Source organism: Dendrobates tinctorius, unplaced genomic scaffold (assembly GCF_039654945.1).
Source record: "Dendrobates tinctorius isolate UK_male_01 unplaced genomic scaffold, ASM3965494v1 ptg000008l, whole genome shotgun sequence".
Classification (NCBI taxonomy): Eukaryota; Metazoa; Chordata; class Amphibia; order Anura; family Dendrobatidae; genus Dendrobates; species Dendrobates tinctorius.
This window is the reverse complement of record NW_027361676.1, coordinates 52,386,029-52,404,523: the sequence shown is the minus strand read 5'-3', so window position 1 is coordinate 52,404,523 and position 18,495 is coordinate 52,386,029. Positions and strand designations below refer to the sequence as shown.

Genomic DNA, 18,495 nt, shown 5'->3' with positions numbered 1-18,495 from the left:
TCTTCTTCTCTTTTCTGATAACATATGCTAGTTCAGTGGAAACGCTAATGACCCATAAATATGACCGGGCGCTGTGTAGACAGCATGATCTTCCAGAGAATTGCCTTCCGTGTGTGCTCTCCAGCCCTTGTAGGTCGATGACCTTGGTTTATGTAGTGCTGTCTATGATTATTTTACTGCTGCATTAACCTTGGCTTGGAAACCCTGCCGCTCACAAGCGGAGATGTAGTCTTAAGTGAACTTCGCTCCAGCCTTGCAAGTGATTGAGTTGTACTTAAGAAGTCCTCCCATTCCCATACGCCTGCATCGGTCAGGGCAGACGAGAACAATCATTTCTGAATGTTCATCTCTTTTCCTATGTGCCCAGTATTAATGGAACTGTGTGGACCAGGATGTAATATCAGGTTTTTGTCCATTTCCAGTTAGTCCGACTGTCCGGCCATTTAGTCACTTTGGATATGATCTTGCGACTCGGTTGTTATCCCGCCATTACACCATTGGTAACAATATTAAAGAAGAACTCTGCGCTCCGTACTTCAGATCTAGTTCTTCTTTTATTAAAACCCAATTGAAAAAAAATTCTGTCTTACATCTGACCTTTATCAGATGCAAGGATTTCTGGCATAAGTGTGAATAGATGGTAGAAAACTGCTGTGCTACAATATCGGTGAGGTGCTGTGCAGGGTACCTAGTAGACTTCTACCATCTCTCCACATTCTCTATCCCAGGAATCCATATACCGGACATGAGATTCAAAACCTCACAGACCATCTTGGATTTAATAAAATAGCGCTCCAGCCTTCTGAAGAGCGGACTGCCGAGGTCTTCTTTGATATTGTATAGAGTGGCACTACGCTTGTATCTGAACCTCACAGATGTAACATAAACCTAAAAGCCGTGCTGATGCCAGTAACTAGATGTTGGCAGAATCTTGACTGAATTAGGCAGTCATTCCAGCTGGTGACCACCAGTGTCTGCCCATCCATGTCATGATGCAGCAACTAGAAGAAGCGCCATGGGGGAATATGGCATTATTTTTGTCAGTTTAAAATGACCTACTAATGTTTTAAAGGGATTGTGTAAAGTGGATAATTTGCTGGTTGCTGGGGGTCGCACCAGCACTTCTGCCCAGATGACAGTACGGATCAGTGGCTTCGTTGAGCAGCTGGCCCAAATTTTGCTCTCCCATGCTATAGGCAGAGGTTGCTTTGCCTCTGTGGCATCAGAGGAGTGCAGGGACACTGAAGCTGGTGGGATCCAGTAAATGAGAAAAGCGCAGGGACACTGAAGTTGGTGGGATCCAGTAAATGAGAAAAGCGCAGGGACACTGAAGCTGGTGGGATCCAGTGAATTGGAGGAGCGCAAGGACACTGAAGCTGGTGGGATCCAGTTAATTGGAGGAGTGCAGGGTCACTGAAGCTGGTGGGATCCAGTGAATTGGAGCAGTGCAGGGACACAGAAGCTGGTGGGATCCAGAAAATGAGATGAGCGCAGGGACACTGAAGCTGGTGGGATCCAGTGAATTGGAGGAGTGCAGTGACACTGAAGATGGTGGGATCCAGTGAATTGGAGGAGTGCAGTGACACTGAAGCTGGTGGGATCCAGTGAATTGGAGGAGTGCAGGGACACTGAAGCTGGTGGGATCCAGTGAATTAAAGGAGTGCAGGGACACTGAAGCTGGTGGGATCCAGTTAATTGGAGGAGTGCAGGGTCACTGAAGCTGGTGGGATCCAGTGAATTGGAGGAGTGCAGGGACACAGAAGCTGGTGGGATCCAGAAAATGAGATGAGCGCAGGGACACTGAAGCTGGTGGGATCCAGTGAATTGGAGGAGTGCAGGGACACTGAAGCTGGTGGGATCCAGTGAATTAAAGGAGTGCAGGGACACTGAAGCTGGTGGGATCCAGTTAATTGGAGGAGTGCAGGGTCACTGAAGCTGGTGGGATCCAGTGAATTGGAGGAGTGCAGTGACACTGAAGCTGGTGGGATCCAGTGAATTCGAGGAGTGCAGGGACACTGAAGCTGGTGGGATCCAGTGAATTAAAGGAGTGCAGAGAGACTGAAGCTGGTGGGATCCAGTTAATTGGAGGAGTGCAGGGTCACTGAAGCTGGTGGGATCCAGTGAATTAAAGGAGTGCAGAGAGACTGAAGCTGGTGGGATCCAGTTAATTGGAGGAGTGCAGGGTCACTGAAGCTGGTGGGATCCAGTGAATTAGAGGAGTGCAGGGACACAGAAGCTGGTGGCATCCAGAAAATGAGAAGAGCGCAGGGACACTGAAGCTGGTGGGATCCAGTGAATTGGAGGAGTGCAGGGACACTGAAGCTGGTGGGATCCAGTGAATTGGAGGAGTGCAGGGACACTGAAGCTGGTGGGATCCAGTGAATTGGAGGAGTGCAGGGACACTGAAGCTGGTGGGATCCAGTGAATTGGAGGAGTGCAGTGACACTGAAGCTGGTGGGATCCAGTGAATTGGAGGAATGCAGTGATACTGAAGCTGGTGGGATCCAGTGAATTGGAGGAGTGCAGGGTCACTGAAGCTGGTGGGATCCAGTGAATTAGAGGAGTGTAGGGACACAGAAGCTGGTGGCATCCAGTGAATTGGAGGAGTGCAGTGACACTGAAGCTGGTGGGATCCAGCGAATTGGAGGAGTGCAGGGTCACTGAAGCTGGTGGGATCCAGTGAATTGGAGGAGTGCAGGGACACTGAAGCTGGTGGGATCCAGAAAATGAGAAGCTGATGAGATCCAGTAAATCAGAGGCACGCAGGGACAATGAAGCTTATTACAAGCTCTAATGCAACACGATTGTAGGTGCTGGGAAGGGCTCCTTGACTAGGAGATCGGCAGGCACCTGATGTACTGTAGTAGTGGAGAGTTACCTAGTCAGCGAGGAGTAAAAAAAAATCCTCCATTCTTGATAACAGAGAGCATTTGTAATAACGAGTAAATTGCAAAGTCGATTTTTTTTCTTTTTTTTTTTTCTTTGCAATCTTAAACTTTTATAATATTGGGAAATCCCTTTTTAAGTGTTGAAATATGAATACACTAGCGCCCCAGAGACAGGTACACTGGATGTGAAGGAAAAGCTGCAGACAGATACACAGCTTCCCTGCCAGCCGACCAATGTGTTTCCTCATCTCCAAGGACGCAGTTCTGTTTCCAGCAACGATTCTCCACGCACGATCCACCGACAACATCTTTTAAAGGCACAGTAGGTACTGTAACTTTTTGACTGTGTAGCGCTGCACCACCAATGAAGATAAACAGGATTATTTCAAAGGTGGTTCCAAGTTGAAATTTTTTTTAGTACCACCATCAATTTTTGGCACGGAGCACAGGGTCCGTGTATAGTGTGGACCTTTACTAGACAAAGCAACCCTATTGGATGGACTTTTACTTCTTGAAATCTTGGCTCTGGTTTATTTTGAGAAAAGCATAAGGTCTTATTTATTTTATTCTTTATCTGTCTGTACATGTGTTTTTTTTTTTTTGGTTCATTCATTTTATAATCGATCCTTTTAGGTGTACCCCACAATCAGGGTAATCTTTAGGTCCCTGCTATATGTCCAGTGGCATTGATGACATTGGTATTTCTCCCCTAGGCGCCGTGCCCAGGTGATATGCCACATACATATACATACCTATTCTTTTAATTTTATTTATGCGTTTATACCTAATAGACTGAATTGGTCTAATATGGGATTTGGTCTTCTTCCATAGTGTGGTTTAGTCCATGTTACAAAGTCTTAGAAGCCATCACATCCATGGGCAGTATCTTCAGTGCCTTTAGACGTGTCTTGTATTACGTCTGTGATGATTGCATGCCACTAATTTCATGGAAACTGAGCTGCATGGATCCTCTAGAGAGTTTTGTGGTTCACAGCTATTTAGGAACAGAGGTAGGAGCGTAGGTAAGAACAGTGGGAAACTGTACTCTAAAAATACCCACAATGTTTGAGATCTGTACCTCAAAGGTCAATTATGTTGAGCTAAAAAGCCCGACCGTTGAAGTGCTCACTATGATTTTAGCCCACTACTCCGATTACCTGAAGTGATTGATGTGAAACATGAATGATTGGATTCAGATGTGGCTTAAATACCACAATATATGGAGGATTTATTCACAAGAATTCTAGAAATGCCTGTGTGTGAAGGATAATGCATTATTCTATAGAAGCTCCGAAGGCGGCGAATGACATAAAAACCGTCCATTTGTGTGGTGTAATGAGATTCAAAATAGAAATCTTACTTTCCTATCATGTATATTTCATAAAAGAAAAAAACATAAATACCCAAAAAGTGTATGAAGAGTGAAATAAGGAGAATGACTGAGCCTGTAATACAGTTTCAAGGAATTTTAAGGGAACCTTAGATTAACTTGTAGTTTTGTATTGATCGCTAATAAAATGTGCTCATATTAAAAGGGTTCCCACAAAAAAAAGTTCATTTTAATGAATAAATCTTTGAATAATAATTTCCAGAATTGGATGTGTTTAAATAAAATGTTCCTGTGCTGAGATAATCTTATGAATGTGCCCCTGCTGTGTACTGTGTAATGGCCATGTCTGCCCGTATGGGAACATGGTCTCATCATACCACAGCTCCTGGGCAGGGGAGGAAGCAAGAGGGGATACAGACATTACAGGACAGGATCGCAAATAATTCTTTTAAGTAAAAACATTGTGTAAAAAAGGTTTATTCACAATAGTCTCAGACAACGTACATATGTAAGGTTAATAATTATACTGGTAGAAGGTGATAAGTAATGGAATGTCTATTTTTATTTTTACCACCATGTGTGTTCCATGGACGTAGTATAGAGCATATCGGCAAAGATAGATCATAGAGGAAAAAACCCACATTGTAAGAAAAGAATATTTTAATTAATTACAGAAATAGATAAAATAAAGTGCAGATGGAAACAAATACTTAGGGAAAAGAGGGATGCAATACACAAGGGATAGGCTAAAATGAGGTGTTAAAATAATAACAGCAAAGAGAGTTGCAATAGCAAAACTAAGCAATTATAAAAGGGCATAAGTGCTGTGCTGCCAATAAATAAAAAAAATTGATGATTAGTGCAGATAAGTATGGACCCACGCAAGAGAACCGGTACAATGTAACAAAGGATTTGGTGAGAAAAATAAATATAAAGTGCCTGTGCATTTTAATATCACCTTAAATCAATGGTGACCACATGGCAAGTGCCAAAACGTACGTCGAGGTGGACGCATCCACAGGACAGCCCTCACCCCCTCCATCTTTTAGCAGGTACTATATAACTTGATATTGATACTATATAACTTGATATTGTGGCAGCATGTCAATATCTTACACTATTTAAATGGCTATGTTTTTGGCATGCACCAAGTGGTCACCATAATTGCTTAGTTTTGATATTGCAACTCTCTTTGCTGCTATTATTTTAACACCTCATTTTAGCCTATCCCTTGTGTATTGCATCCCTCTTTTCCCAAGTATTTGTTTCCTTCTGCACCTTACTTTATCTATTTCTGTAATTAAAAAAAAAATATTCTTTTCATTAAACTCGTTATTTTTCTCTGTCTATGATTGTTTAAAAAAAGGCACAGAAATGTTTTACTTCTCAAAAAGAATCAGCTGCCACCCCCCTGCTGTAATGTCTGTATCCTCTCTTTTGCATCCTCCCCTGCCCAGGAGCTGTGATCAGTCCATGTTCCTGTACGGTCAGACACGGCCATTACACAGTACACAGCAGGGGCACATTTCTAAGATTATCTCAGCACAGGGACATTGAAACCCATCCGGTTGTGAAAATTATTATCCCAAAATCTGTTGATTAAAATGAACTTTGTGGGGAAAACCCCTTTAATAATTCATTTTGTCTGCCTTAAAGGGAATCTCTCAGTAGGATCACCCATCCTAAGCCGACTATATGGGCATATAGGTCATATGAAGCTGAATAAAATGATACCTTGATATCTGTGATCTGATATCTTATCCCAGAGAAATTTATGATTTTGTTGTAAAGTCACATGACGGAAATAAACGTGTGAAACAAAATGTGTGATTGCATTCATTTTCTGGGATAAATACTTCATTTTATGGAAAAATTACAAAAGTACCAACAGTTTCAGCCGTGACTTTATGTAAATGACCTCTATCAGTCTATGGGGCGGATGCTGCCTGGAAGATAACTCTGCCTCCAGAGCTTATTTTACATGAAGGGGGGAGTTACCAGTGTGAGACAAGTAACTAACGCAAAAAAAGGAGGAATGAAATTTGTCTTGCAAACACATTTTATTTGCAGCTCTTTGAACTTTGCTGTATTGCAGCAATATTACAACCCTGTCTGCCTGTGAGATGGAAGCTGAAAATAAAAGGAACCTGCAGGTGTCAGGGGTAATCACACACAGCTCTCCACTGAGATCAGGAGAGCAGAGAGTGGGGGCCATTACACATCGCACTGGTAACTTCCCCTTCATGTAAACTAATCTCTGGAGGCAGAGTTATCTTCCCCACAGCCTGGAACAGATTATTTACATCAAGTGATAAAAGACGATTTGTCAACAAGGCATCGGATATGAGACACACAGGAAGGACTTTTTTCATCAGTCTATAACCTGTATGTCCATATTAATAGTTTACATAGGTCAAATGTGGTGACAGATTCCCTTTTAAAGAAGCAATTCCAGCAACTTTTTGCACATATGAAAAATGGTGTGCCAATTCTTTATTGTACTTACTTCAGCTACATCGCTAATTATCAAGTGTTACACCTTGATGATACATTTGGCAAAATCCACACCAAGGCTGCTTGTCAAGTATGGTAGTAAAATTCCAAATATTGGTGTATGAAATTTGACTCATTAGCCTCCACTTCTTTTCTGTCTAAAAAAATAAATAAAAAAATAAAGAAATCTCAAAACTTTTCTGCATGTTAAAGGATGGTTACAATATAAATGTATTCTGTGCTTTAAAAAAACAAAACAAGTGCTATAACCTGTCTGCTGCCTCTGCTTGCAACATAGTAGGGTGCAGTCTGTTCCAGCAGTGCAAGCATGCAGCTGGTCTAAGCTGTATATCTTCAGGAACACTCCGCCCCCTACTGGCAGAAATCCAAGAGGCATTGGAGCACTGAACTACTGAACAAAGAAGATTAGAACACTCCTTTAAGAAAACTTCAAAGGACGTAATACAACAAAGTGTAGAAAGCTATTGCACTAAATAGATCATTACAGAATCTAGTATCCTTGCGGTTTACCATTATGCTTGGTAAATATATTTTTTATATACAGTATATTCATGTATCACACCTTTTTTATTTGTTTGTGTTTGGAACCTCAGAAGTTCACCACTATAAAATGTTTTTTAGACACAGGCTTGTGGTGCATCAGAAATCTGAACCTAACAAGTCAATAGAAAAATGTCATTGCTTTTATCCAATATTAAAGTCAATCTATTAATCCTATAATTTGGGTAAATCCAGGCAGTTGTTAATCCCCCTAGGCTCCCGGTGTCCTATATTCTAACATCTGTTTTGGAACCTTTCCCATTATTATGTCAGATTGGAGCAGCCACCACAATCCCCATGCCGGTGTTTGTTATGGGCAGTGTCGCATCTCCATTTCCTGGTGCTCTACCTCACTGCCCCATTTCTGCATTTGGGAAGGCTTTCATCTTTTGGGGTTTTGAATAATTGCCTGCAATTCTGGATCTTTTCCACTTATTGTGAAATTGGAATCACAAGCCTTTGGTTATTAATGTAATCTGAGCCTTCCTGGTAGCTGGTAGACTTTCATGAAATTGTGTCTTAAAGGGAAGGTGCCATCCAAAAATTTTTTTTTCAGCAATTGAAAAAATGTAAAGAATTAATGTTTACATTTTCTTAAAAAATATTATCATTTGTTTTTAATTTTGCAAAATATGAAAAATAATTTTAAAAAGTTTGGCATTTCCACTTGTTAACACTAGGGGGAGCAGCTACTGAAATCTGGCACAAAAACCTATGACATCTAGGAATACAGTGAGCAGCCATTTTGATGGGGCCTGCAAAGTTACTGACTGTCTTTGCATGCAAACTCTGGATCAGAACGGCCATCAATCAGCCTGATCCAGACTTTGCAGGCAAAGACCCCATTCCCCTCCTCAGATCCTGTCCTGGCGATGTGTGAAAGCGAGGCGACAGGCGCAGTCCGGGGTGACGCTGGGAAGCAGGATGGGGGGGAAATGGAGCCGTACAGTAACGATAAAAATGAGACCCTTCTCTTCAGCTGCCTCACCAGCCCTCCCCTGACTGCACCTATTACCCCTGACCCGTGTGCAGGTGCTCAGCCAGAACCACCCTAGAATGGGTCCCCTTTTAGCAGATAATACTGCAATAGTGTTCTCACATAATACCGCCATAAACTTCACACATAATGCCGCCATATAGATCACACACAATACCACCATATAGATCACACATAAAATCAGAAGGGTGACAGCAGCACAGAGTATTTCAGGAGAGCAGTATCACACAGGGTAGGATTAGATACACGGCTCAGCAGTCAGTATCACACAGGATAGGATTAGATACACGGCTCAGCAGTCAGTATCACACAGGATAGGATTAGATACACGGCTCAGCAGTCAGTATCACACAGGAGAGGATTAGATACACGGCTCAGCAGTCAGTATCACACAGGATAGGATTAGATGCACGGCTCAGCAGTCAGTAACACAAGGAGAGGATTAGATACACAGCTCAGCAGTCAGTATCACACAGGATAGGATTAGATACACGGCTCAGCAGACAGTATCACACAGGATAGGATTAGATACACGGCTCAGCAGACAGTATCACACAGGATAGGATTAGATACACGGCTCAGCAGACAGTATCACACAGGATAGGATTAGATACACAGCTCAGCAGTCAGTATCACACAGGATAGGATTAGACACATGGCTCAGCAGTCAGTATCACACAGGATAGGACGTGATACATGGCTCAGCAGTCAGTATCACACAGGAGAGGATTAGATACACAGCTCAGCAGACAGTATCACACAGAGGATTAGATACACGGCTCAGCAGTCAGTATCACACAGGATAGGATTAGACACACGGCTCAGCAGTCAGTATCACACAGGATAGGATTAGACACACGGCTCAGCAGACAGTATCACACAGGAGAGGATTAGATACACGGCTCAGCAGTCAGTATCACACAGGAGAGGATTAGATACACGGCTCAGCAGTCAGTATCACACAGGAGAGGATTAGATACACGGCTCAGCAGTCAGTATCACACAGGAGAGGATTAGATACATGGCTCAGCAGTGAGTATCACACAGGAGAGGATTAGATACACGGCTCAGCAGTCAGTATCACACAGGATAGGATTAGATACACGGCTCAGAAGTCAGTATCACACAGGAGAGGATTAGATACACGGCTCAGCAGTGAGTATCACACAGGATAGGATTATATACACAGCTCAGCAGTCAGTATCACACAGGATAGGATTAGATACACGGCTCAGAAGTCAGTATCACACAGGATAGGATTAGACACACGGCTCAGCAGTCAGTATCACACAGGATAGGATTAGACACACGGCTCAGCAGTCAGTATCACACAGGATAGGATTAGACACACGGCTCAGCAGACAGTATCACACAGGAGAGGATTAGATACACGGCTCAGCAGTCAGTATCACACAGGATAGGATTAGACACACGGCTCAGCAGACAGTATCACACAGGAGAGGATTAGATGCACGGCTCAGCAGTCAGTAACACAAGGAGAGGATTAGATACACAGCTCAGCAGTCAGTATCACACAGGATAGGATTAGATACACGGCTCAGCAGACAGTATCACACAGGATAGGATTAGATACACAGCTCAGCAGTCAGTATCACACAGGATAGGATTAGACACATGGCTCAGCAGTCAGTATCACACAGGATAGGACGTGATACATGGCTCAGCAGTCAGTATCACACAGGAGAGGATTAGATACACAGCTCAGCAGACAGTATCACACAGAGGATTAGATACACGGCTCAGCAGTCAGTATCACACAGGATAGGATTAGACACACGGCTCAGCAGTCAGTATCACACAGGATAGGATTAGACACACGGCTCAGCAGACAGTATCACACAGGAGAGGATTAGATACACGGCTCAGCAGTCAGTATCACACAGGAGAGGATTAGATACACGGCTCAGCAGTCAGTATCACACAGGAGAGGATTAGATACACGGCTCAGCAGTCAGTATCACACAGGAGAGGATTAGATACATGGCTCAGCAGTGAGTATCACACAGGAGAGGATTAGATACACGGCTCAGCAGTCAGTATCACACAGGATAGTATTAGATACACGGCTCAGCAGTCAGTATCACACAGGAGAGGATTAGATACATGGCTCAGCAGTGAGTATCACACAGGATAGGATTATATACACAGCTCAGCAGTCAGTATCACACAGGATAGGATTAGATACACGGCTCAGAAGTCAGTATCACACAGGACAGGATTAGATACACAGCTCAGCAGTCAGTATCACACAGGATAGGATTAGATACACGGCTCAGAAGTCAGTATCACACAGGATAGGATTAGATACACGGCTCAGAAGTCAGTATCACACAGGACAGGATTAGATACACAGCTCAGCAGTCAGTATCACACAGGATAGGATTAGATACATGGCTCAGCAGGCAGTATCACACAAGACAGTATTACAGATATGCTCACACTGGTGAAACTTCCAGCCCCCCCCCATACACTAGACTATGGGCTGTATATGTCACTGTCCTCCTCAGACAGCCATAAAAGCTGTCATAAAAAGGAAGGTGTCAGATTACCGGAGATCACTGGGGCTGTGAGTGAGGAGGCGGAGACAGAGCAGGAGGACAGTGGAGCAGGAAGCACAGTGCTGAGCCTGGAGTAAGCAGTACAGAGGAGCATAGATGAAAGTCACCCGCACTCACCACTCTCCATCCTCCGGCTCCAGTGAGCGCTTCTCTCCTCTGCTGACCACCTTCTCCATATCTTCAGCCTCTCCTCACAACACAGGACCTGTTATGCCACAAGTGGTCCTGTGATAGAGGGTAAGTGGAGCTCAGCAGATAGCACTGGGCTACAGTAAAATGGCGCCCAGCCACACCTACAGCAGTGAATGGTGCAGCCCACAGGGGCGTGCCCAGTTCTCTGCTAATGAGGCTGCAATGTGGGGTTGGGAGCCGACCGCAGTCTCCTATGTGCAGGGACGGCCATATTTGCAGACTGTATGAGTCCTCCACAGATCTGCAAATCAAGATGTCAGCGCCCAGTGGCTACATTAAAACATTATTACAAACAAGCCATAAATCCTGGTTAGTACAACATTTGCTGAAACAACATGTTTTGTTACTTACTATTTTTTTGCAAATTATATAAAATTGCGGCACCTTCCCTTTAAGGACTGCCCGCAACTACAGAGGCATTGGACAACCTCTGTATATTGGAAATTGGTGTAATTTATACACATTGCTGAATATCTTGAAAATCTCTAGGTTTAGGGTCTGAACAAATCTCCAAGATTTCTTCAGCTATCCACTTTTGTAGAGGCTTTTAGTTGTCTAGCTATTACTAGTGGGCTTTTGAAAAGTCACTCAAATAGGCTACAGAGTTGGAGTCAGTGTCTCTGCACCTACAAAATGCTTCTCCCAGATTCCTTTAACGGGAAGCTATCAGCATGTTTTTACATTAGAAAGTAGTGGATTGATCGTGTAGGCACTTGTCCCCCAACAATAATAATTATACCATGTGTGTTACGTATGTATATATGCGTGTCTGTATGTGTGAGTGTATGGATGGATATACAGTATATATATATATATATATATATATATATATATATATATACTATATATATATATATATGTGTGTGTGTGTGTATATATATATATATATATATATATATATATAGTGTATGTATATACATATGTATGTGTATATATATATATATATATACAGTATAATATTTATTAGTGTGTTATGTACATATACAGCTCTGGCAAAATTTAAGAGACCATTTCCAAATGTTCAGTTTGTCTGATTTTTCTCTTTATAGGTATATTTTTGAGTAAAATGTAAATTGTTCTTTTAGTCTATAAACTACTGACAACATGTCTCCGAATTTCCAAGCAATACATTTTTTGTAATTTTTTTTTTTTCTAAAAATGAGAAATGGTCATAATGCAAAGAAAACAAGCTCATAATCATTTAGAAACAACAATCCTAATGTTTTAACTCAGGAAGAGTTCAGAAATCAATATTTTGTGGAATAACCATGATTTTTAATCACAGCTTTCATGTGTCTTGGCATGCTTTCCACCAGTCTTTCACGCTGCTTTTGGGAGACCTTATGCCCCTCCTGGTACAAAAATGTAAGCAGTTCTTCTTAGTTTGATGGCTTGTGACTATCCAGCTTCCTCTTGATTACATTCCATAGGTTTTCAATGGGGTTCAGGTCTGGAGAATAGGCTGCCCATGACAGGGTTTTTATGTGGTGGTCTCTTAATTTTTGCCAGAGCTGTATTATATATAAACATAGTGTGTGTTATGCATATATTATATATTATAGTGTTTATGTATATATTGCATATAGTGAGTATGGATTATGTAGACATATAATATATAAGCATTGCGTGTTTTATTTTGTGTTTGTATATGTTAGTGTGTGTGTTTTGTAAATCTATTATTGTGTGCATATTGTGTAGATATACGGTATATAGCGTGTCTTGTGTAGATATATTGTATATAGTGTTCTGTAGATATTTATATAATCTTATTTCTATAGCGCCAACATATTCCGCAGCACGTTACATTATAGAGGGGACTTCTACAGACAATAGACATTACAGCATAGCAATAAACACATAGATCAAAAACAGATATATAGTGTTATGTAGATATATTATATATAGTGTGTTAGATATAATATATTATGTGTGTGTTACGTAGCTATATTCTATATAGTGTTATGTAGATATTACAGTATATACAGTTGTGCTCAAAAGTTTATATACCCCGGCAGAATTTTTACTTGGCCTTTTTTTCAGAGAATATGAATGATAACACCAAAACTTTTTCTCCACTCATGCTTAGTGGTTGGGTGAATACATTTCTTGTCAACCTACTGTGTTTTCTCTTTTAAAATCATAATGACAACCCAAAACACCCAAATGACCCTGATCAAAAGTTTACATACCCTGGTGATTTGGGCCTGATAACATGCACAGAAGATGACACAAATGGGTTTGAATGGCTACTAAAGGTAACATCCTCACCTGTGACAAATGCCAGGAAAATTGTTCAGGATGCAAAGAAAAACCCATAAATAACATCAGATGAAATACTGGAGTGTCTGAAAACTAGTGATGTGGCTAATTCTAGATGCACAATAAGGAGGCACTTGAAGAAAAAAGGGCTGCATGGTCGAGTCACCAGAAAAAAGCCAAATGACCCTGATCCAAAGTTAACATACCCCATTTCTTAATACCATGTTTTGCCCCTCTAACACCAATGACAGCTTGAAGTGGTTTGTGGTAGTTGTGGATGAGGTTCTTTATTTTTTCAGATGGTAAAGCTGCCCACTCTTGGCAAAAAGCCTCCAGTTCCTGTAAATTCCTTGGCTGTCTAGCATGAACTGTACACTTGAGATCTCCCCAGAGTGGCTCAATGATATTGAGGTCAGGAGAATGAGATGGGCACTCCAGAACCTTCACTTTGTTCTACTGTAGCCAATGACAGGTCAACTTGGCCTTGTGTTTTGGATCGTTGTCATATTGAAATGTCCAAGTACGTCCCATGCGCACCTTCCGGGCTGATTGCAAATTTGCCTCCAGTATTTGCTGATAACATGCTGAATTCATATTTGACCAAGTTTCCTGTGCCTTTTTGTAGCTCACACATCCCCAAAACAGCAATCCACCTCTGTTCTTTACAGTAGGAATGGTGATCCTTTCATCATAGGCCTTGATGACCTCTCTCCAAATGTAGCGTTTATGGTTGTGGCCAGAAAGTTTAATTTGGGTCTCATCACTCCAAATTACCTTGTTCCAGAAGTTTTGAGGCTGGTCTCTGTGCTGTTTTTGCGAATTGTAGGTGAGATACTTTGTGGAATTTGTGCAGTAATGGCTTTCTTCTGGTGACTCGACCAGACCATGCAGCCCATTTTTCTTCAAGTGCCTCCTTATTCGGCATCTTGAAACAGCCACACTGCTAGTTTTCAGAGTCCAGTATTTCAGCTGATGTTATTTGTGGCTTTTTCTTTGCATCCTAAACAATTTTCCTGGCATTTGTCACAGGTGAGGATGTTACCTTTAGTAGCTATTCAAACCCATTTGTGTCAACTTCTGTGCATGTTATCAGGCCAAAATCACCAGGGTATGTAAGTAAACTTTTGAGCACAACTGTATAGTGTGTGTTATGTACGGTAGATATATATAGATTATGTAGATATATTATGTAGTTTGTGTGTTATGTGGATATATTATATATAGAGTGTGTTATATAGATATATATAGATATATATATAGTGTGTGTAAGGCCTGTTTCTTACTTCCTTTTTCTGGCGTCAGTGAAAAAACGGATCCGTTGCAGATGACGGATCCGTCGAAGCTGCAGCTTTTGGTATTTAAAGCAACGGGATTCTGAAGCGAGAGAGAGAGATTTTCAGTGCCAGAACGGCTTTTGGGGTTATGGGAAATCTTCCGAGCATGCTCAGAACAAAACAACGGAATCCGTCTCTGGATTCCGTCATATGACGGACGGCGACTGATCCGTCGCCCATAGGCGTTCATTCTAGCAGACGACGGACTGCGACGGATCCGTCACTGACTGCCTTTCCGACTGAGACAAAAAACGTTCCTATGGACGTTTTTCCCGGCCGACAGACACCGATTTTCCGACGGATCCGTCGCACGACGGACGAAACGGATGGCCAACCGTCGCTAATACAAGTCTATGGGGAAAAAGACGGATCCGCCAGGCAAATCCGTCGGATCCGTTTTTTTTTCTGCTAACGTCTGATTTTGACTGACGCCAGAAAACGGAAGTGTGAAACAGGCCTTATGTGGATATATTGAGTGTGTGTTATTTATATCGTATATTATATAGATATTTCTGTATGTATATGCTTGACATGTTTTCTGATTATTCAGGTTATGCAAGTCTACCTGGGGACATTGTTCCATTTACAATAGAAGACACCCGCCAGGATTTTCTTATCGAAATCTCTACATGCGCCTGGATGAAGGAAGTTTAACTTTTAATGCTAATCCAGATGAGGTAAAGCAGGGGTAACATCACTGCAGACTTTTTCCATTAATAAGAAATAAGTTTCGATGTACATATAGAATATTCTCCTAAATGTAGCATTAACTTACATAGTTAGTACAGTTTAAAGAAAAGTGACTTCATCAAGTTCAACTGAGGGATGGGAAAGGCTAATGGGAATGGTTTATATATACAGCCAGATTCCATGAACCAATCTGCCCTAAAGAACAAATTTTTCTCTCCAGATCCTGAGTTTTTGTGTATTTTTTTTATGCCATATATTTGTTCCTTCAGTCAGGGCTGTGGAGTCAGTAAACCAAACCTCCGACTCCTCAATTTCCCTTACACCGACTCTGTCTCCCACATATATTGCTTATATTTAAGTGAAAAATTAATTGTAGTACAATGTGAACATCAGACACGTAATCATTTTTATGATACAATCAAGATATTTAGATAGAACATAATATATATTTATTGGAATACAACTTTAGAACACAAAAAACTATAATTGTAAATATGTAATACACTATGTAATATCGATTATATGTATGTGTGTGTGTGTATGTGTGTATGTGTATATGTGTGTGTGTATATATATATATATATATATATATATATATATTTAGTGTGTCTGTATGTGTGTGTGTGTATATATTTATACAGTTGTGGCCAAAAGTATTGACACCCCTGCAATTCTGTCAGATAATACTCAATTTCTTCCTGAAAATGATTGCAAACACAAATTCTTTGGTATTATTATCTTCATTTAATTTGTCTTAAATGAAAAAACACAAAAGAGAATGAAGCAAAAAGCAAAACATTGATTATTTCACACAAAACTCCAAAAATGGGCCAGACAAAAGTGTTGGCACCCTCAGCCTAATACTTGGTTGCACAACCTTTAGTCAAAATAACTGCGACCAACCGCTTCCGGTAACCATCAATGAGTTTCTTACAATGCTCTGCTGGAATTTTAGACCATTCTTCTTTGGCAAACTGCTCCATGTCCCTGATATTTGAAGGGTGCCTTCTCCAAACTGCCATTTTTAGATCTCTCCACAGGTGTTCTATGCGATTCAGGTCTGGACTCATTGCTGGCCACCTTAGAAGTCTCCAGTGCTTTCTCTCAAACCATTTTCTAGTGCTTTTTGAAGTGTGTTTTGGGTCATTGTCCTGCTGGAAGACCCATGACCTCTGAGGGAGACCCAGCTTTCTCACACCAGGCCCTACATTATGCTGCAAAATTTGTTGGTAGTCTTCTGACTTCATAACGCTATGCACATGGTCAAGCAGTCCAGTGCCAGAGGCAGCAAAGCAACCCCAAAACATCAGGAAACCTCCGCCATGTTTGACTGTAGGGACCGTGTTCTTTTCTTTGAATGCCTCTTTTTTTTCTCCTGTAAACTCTATGTTGATGCCTTTTCCCAAAAAGCTCTACTTTTGTCTCATCTGACCAGAGAACATTCTTCCAAAACGTTTTAGGCTTTTTCAGGTAAGTTTTGGCAAACTCCAGCCTGGCTTTTTTATGTCTCGGGGTAAGAAGTGGGGTCTTCATGGGGCTCCTACCATACAGTCCCTTTTCATTCAGACGCCGACGGATAGTACGGGTTGACACTGTTGTACCCTCGGACTGCAGGGCAGCTTGAACTTGTTTGGATGTTAGTCGAGGTTCTTTATCCAACATCCGCACAATCTTGCGTTGAAATCTGTTGTCAATTTTTCTTTTCCGTCCACATCTAGGGAGGTTAGCCACATTGCCATGGGCTTTAAACTTCTTGATGACACTGCGCACAGTAGACACAGGAACATTCAGGTCTTTGGAGATGGACTTGTAGCCTTGAGATTGCTCATGCTTCCTCACAATTTGGTTTCTGAAGTCCTCAGACAGTTCTTTGGTCTTCTTTCTTTTCTCCATGCTCAATGTTTTACACACAAGGACACAGGACAGAGGTTGAGTCAACTTTAATCCATGTCAACTGGCTGCAAGTGTGATTTAGTTATTGCCAACACCTGTTAGGTGCCACAGGTAAGTTACAGGTGCTGTTAATTACACAAATTAGAGAAGCATCACATGATTTTTCGAACAGTGCCAATAATTTTGTCCACCCTCTTTTTTATGTTTGGTGTGGAATTATATCCAATTTTGCTTTAGGACAATTCTTTTTGTGTTTTTTCATTTAAGACAAATTAAATGAAGATAATAATGCCAAAGAATTTGTGTTTGTAAATCATTTTCAGGAAGAAACTGAGTATTATCTGACAAAATTGCAGGGGTGTCAATACTTTTGGCCACAACTGTGTGTGTATAGATGGATATACATTCTCTCAATAAACATATGTAAGTGGCAAAAAACAGTTTTTAACAAAAACATACTAAATAACATTTGTGCAGTCTATGAATTTGTTCTAAGAAATAGAATTGCCTCCATCAGTTCCTCCTTCTTAGCCTCAAATCTGACCTAATAATTTTAAGGCTAGAGAACAATCTATCTACACTAACTTGGGTTGGAGGCAAAGCAGTAACCACATGGGCAACATCTCTAACCATTTCAGTTTTGATGAACGGTTGAATTTTTCTATTTCTTTGAGAGCAAGTGAAACATTTTGCAGAAATATGGTCAATCTGCTTGCTATAGGAGACACTTTGCCTGCTCCATGTCATCCAAATACTTGTCAAAGTCAAACTCCTCATTTGATGAGGATGAAGATATGGCAGCAGTAGCACTGTCAGGACCCAAGTCCTCTTGCGCCTGGCAGTCCTCCTGTAGGCCACTCATCCTAACTGCTACCTCATTCAGAGCTTCTTTTCCTTTAGTAAACTGTTGATCATCAAGCAGTATACGATGACTTGGGTCCACATAAACAGCTGCCAGAAAATTTTTATTTTCCAATAGCTGTGTCTCTCTGTTTTCATTGAAGCAGAAGTGCCATCTGCGATTAAACCTCTTTGGGACAAGCAAAATAGCAAGTTCTTCAACTCCCTTATGAAAATGCCAGGAGTTAAATCCTCAGCTTGTAATTTTTTAGTCACGGCAAATGGGTGATTAAGCAATTCCTTCAATTCAGCCACCTGTGTCCATTGACCTTCATTTAGGGTTACCTGAAGGTTCGCCATATCTATAAGAAACTGTTTTAGCTCAAGCAATCGCTCAATCATTAAGTGCTGCCCCACCGAGTGGCTTGATCGACAATTG

The 18,495-nt window shown here is 41.4% G+C and overlaps 1 protein-coding gene across 4 annotated transcripts in view; it reads left to right on the top strand.

Moving 5' to 3' along the window:
• Nucleotides 1-18,495, top strand: part of FBXO8 (F-box protein 8) — a 59,768-nt gene that overhangs the window by 24,561 nt on the left and 16,712 nt on the right. For all 4 annotated transcript variants that reach the window (XM_073577558.1, XM_073577550.1, XM_073577541.1 and 1 more), the window contains one exon: nt 15,184-15,310. In XM_073577558.1, coding sequence (XP_073433659.1) covers nt 15,184-15,310 — 127 coding nt within the window. The remainder of the gene's footprint in view (nt 1-15,183; nt 15,311-18,495) is intronic.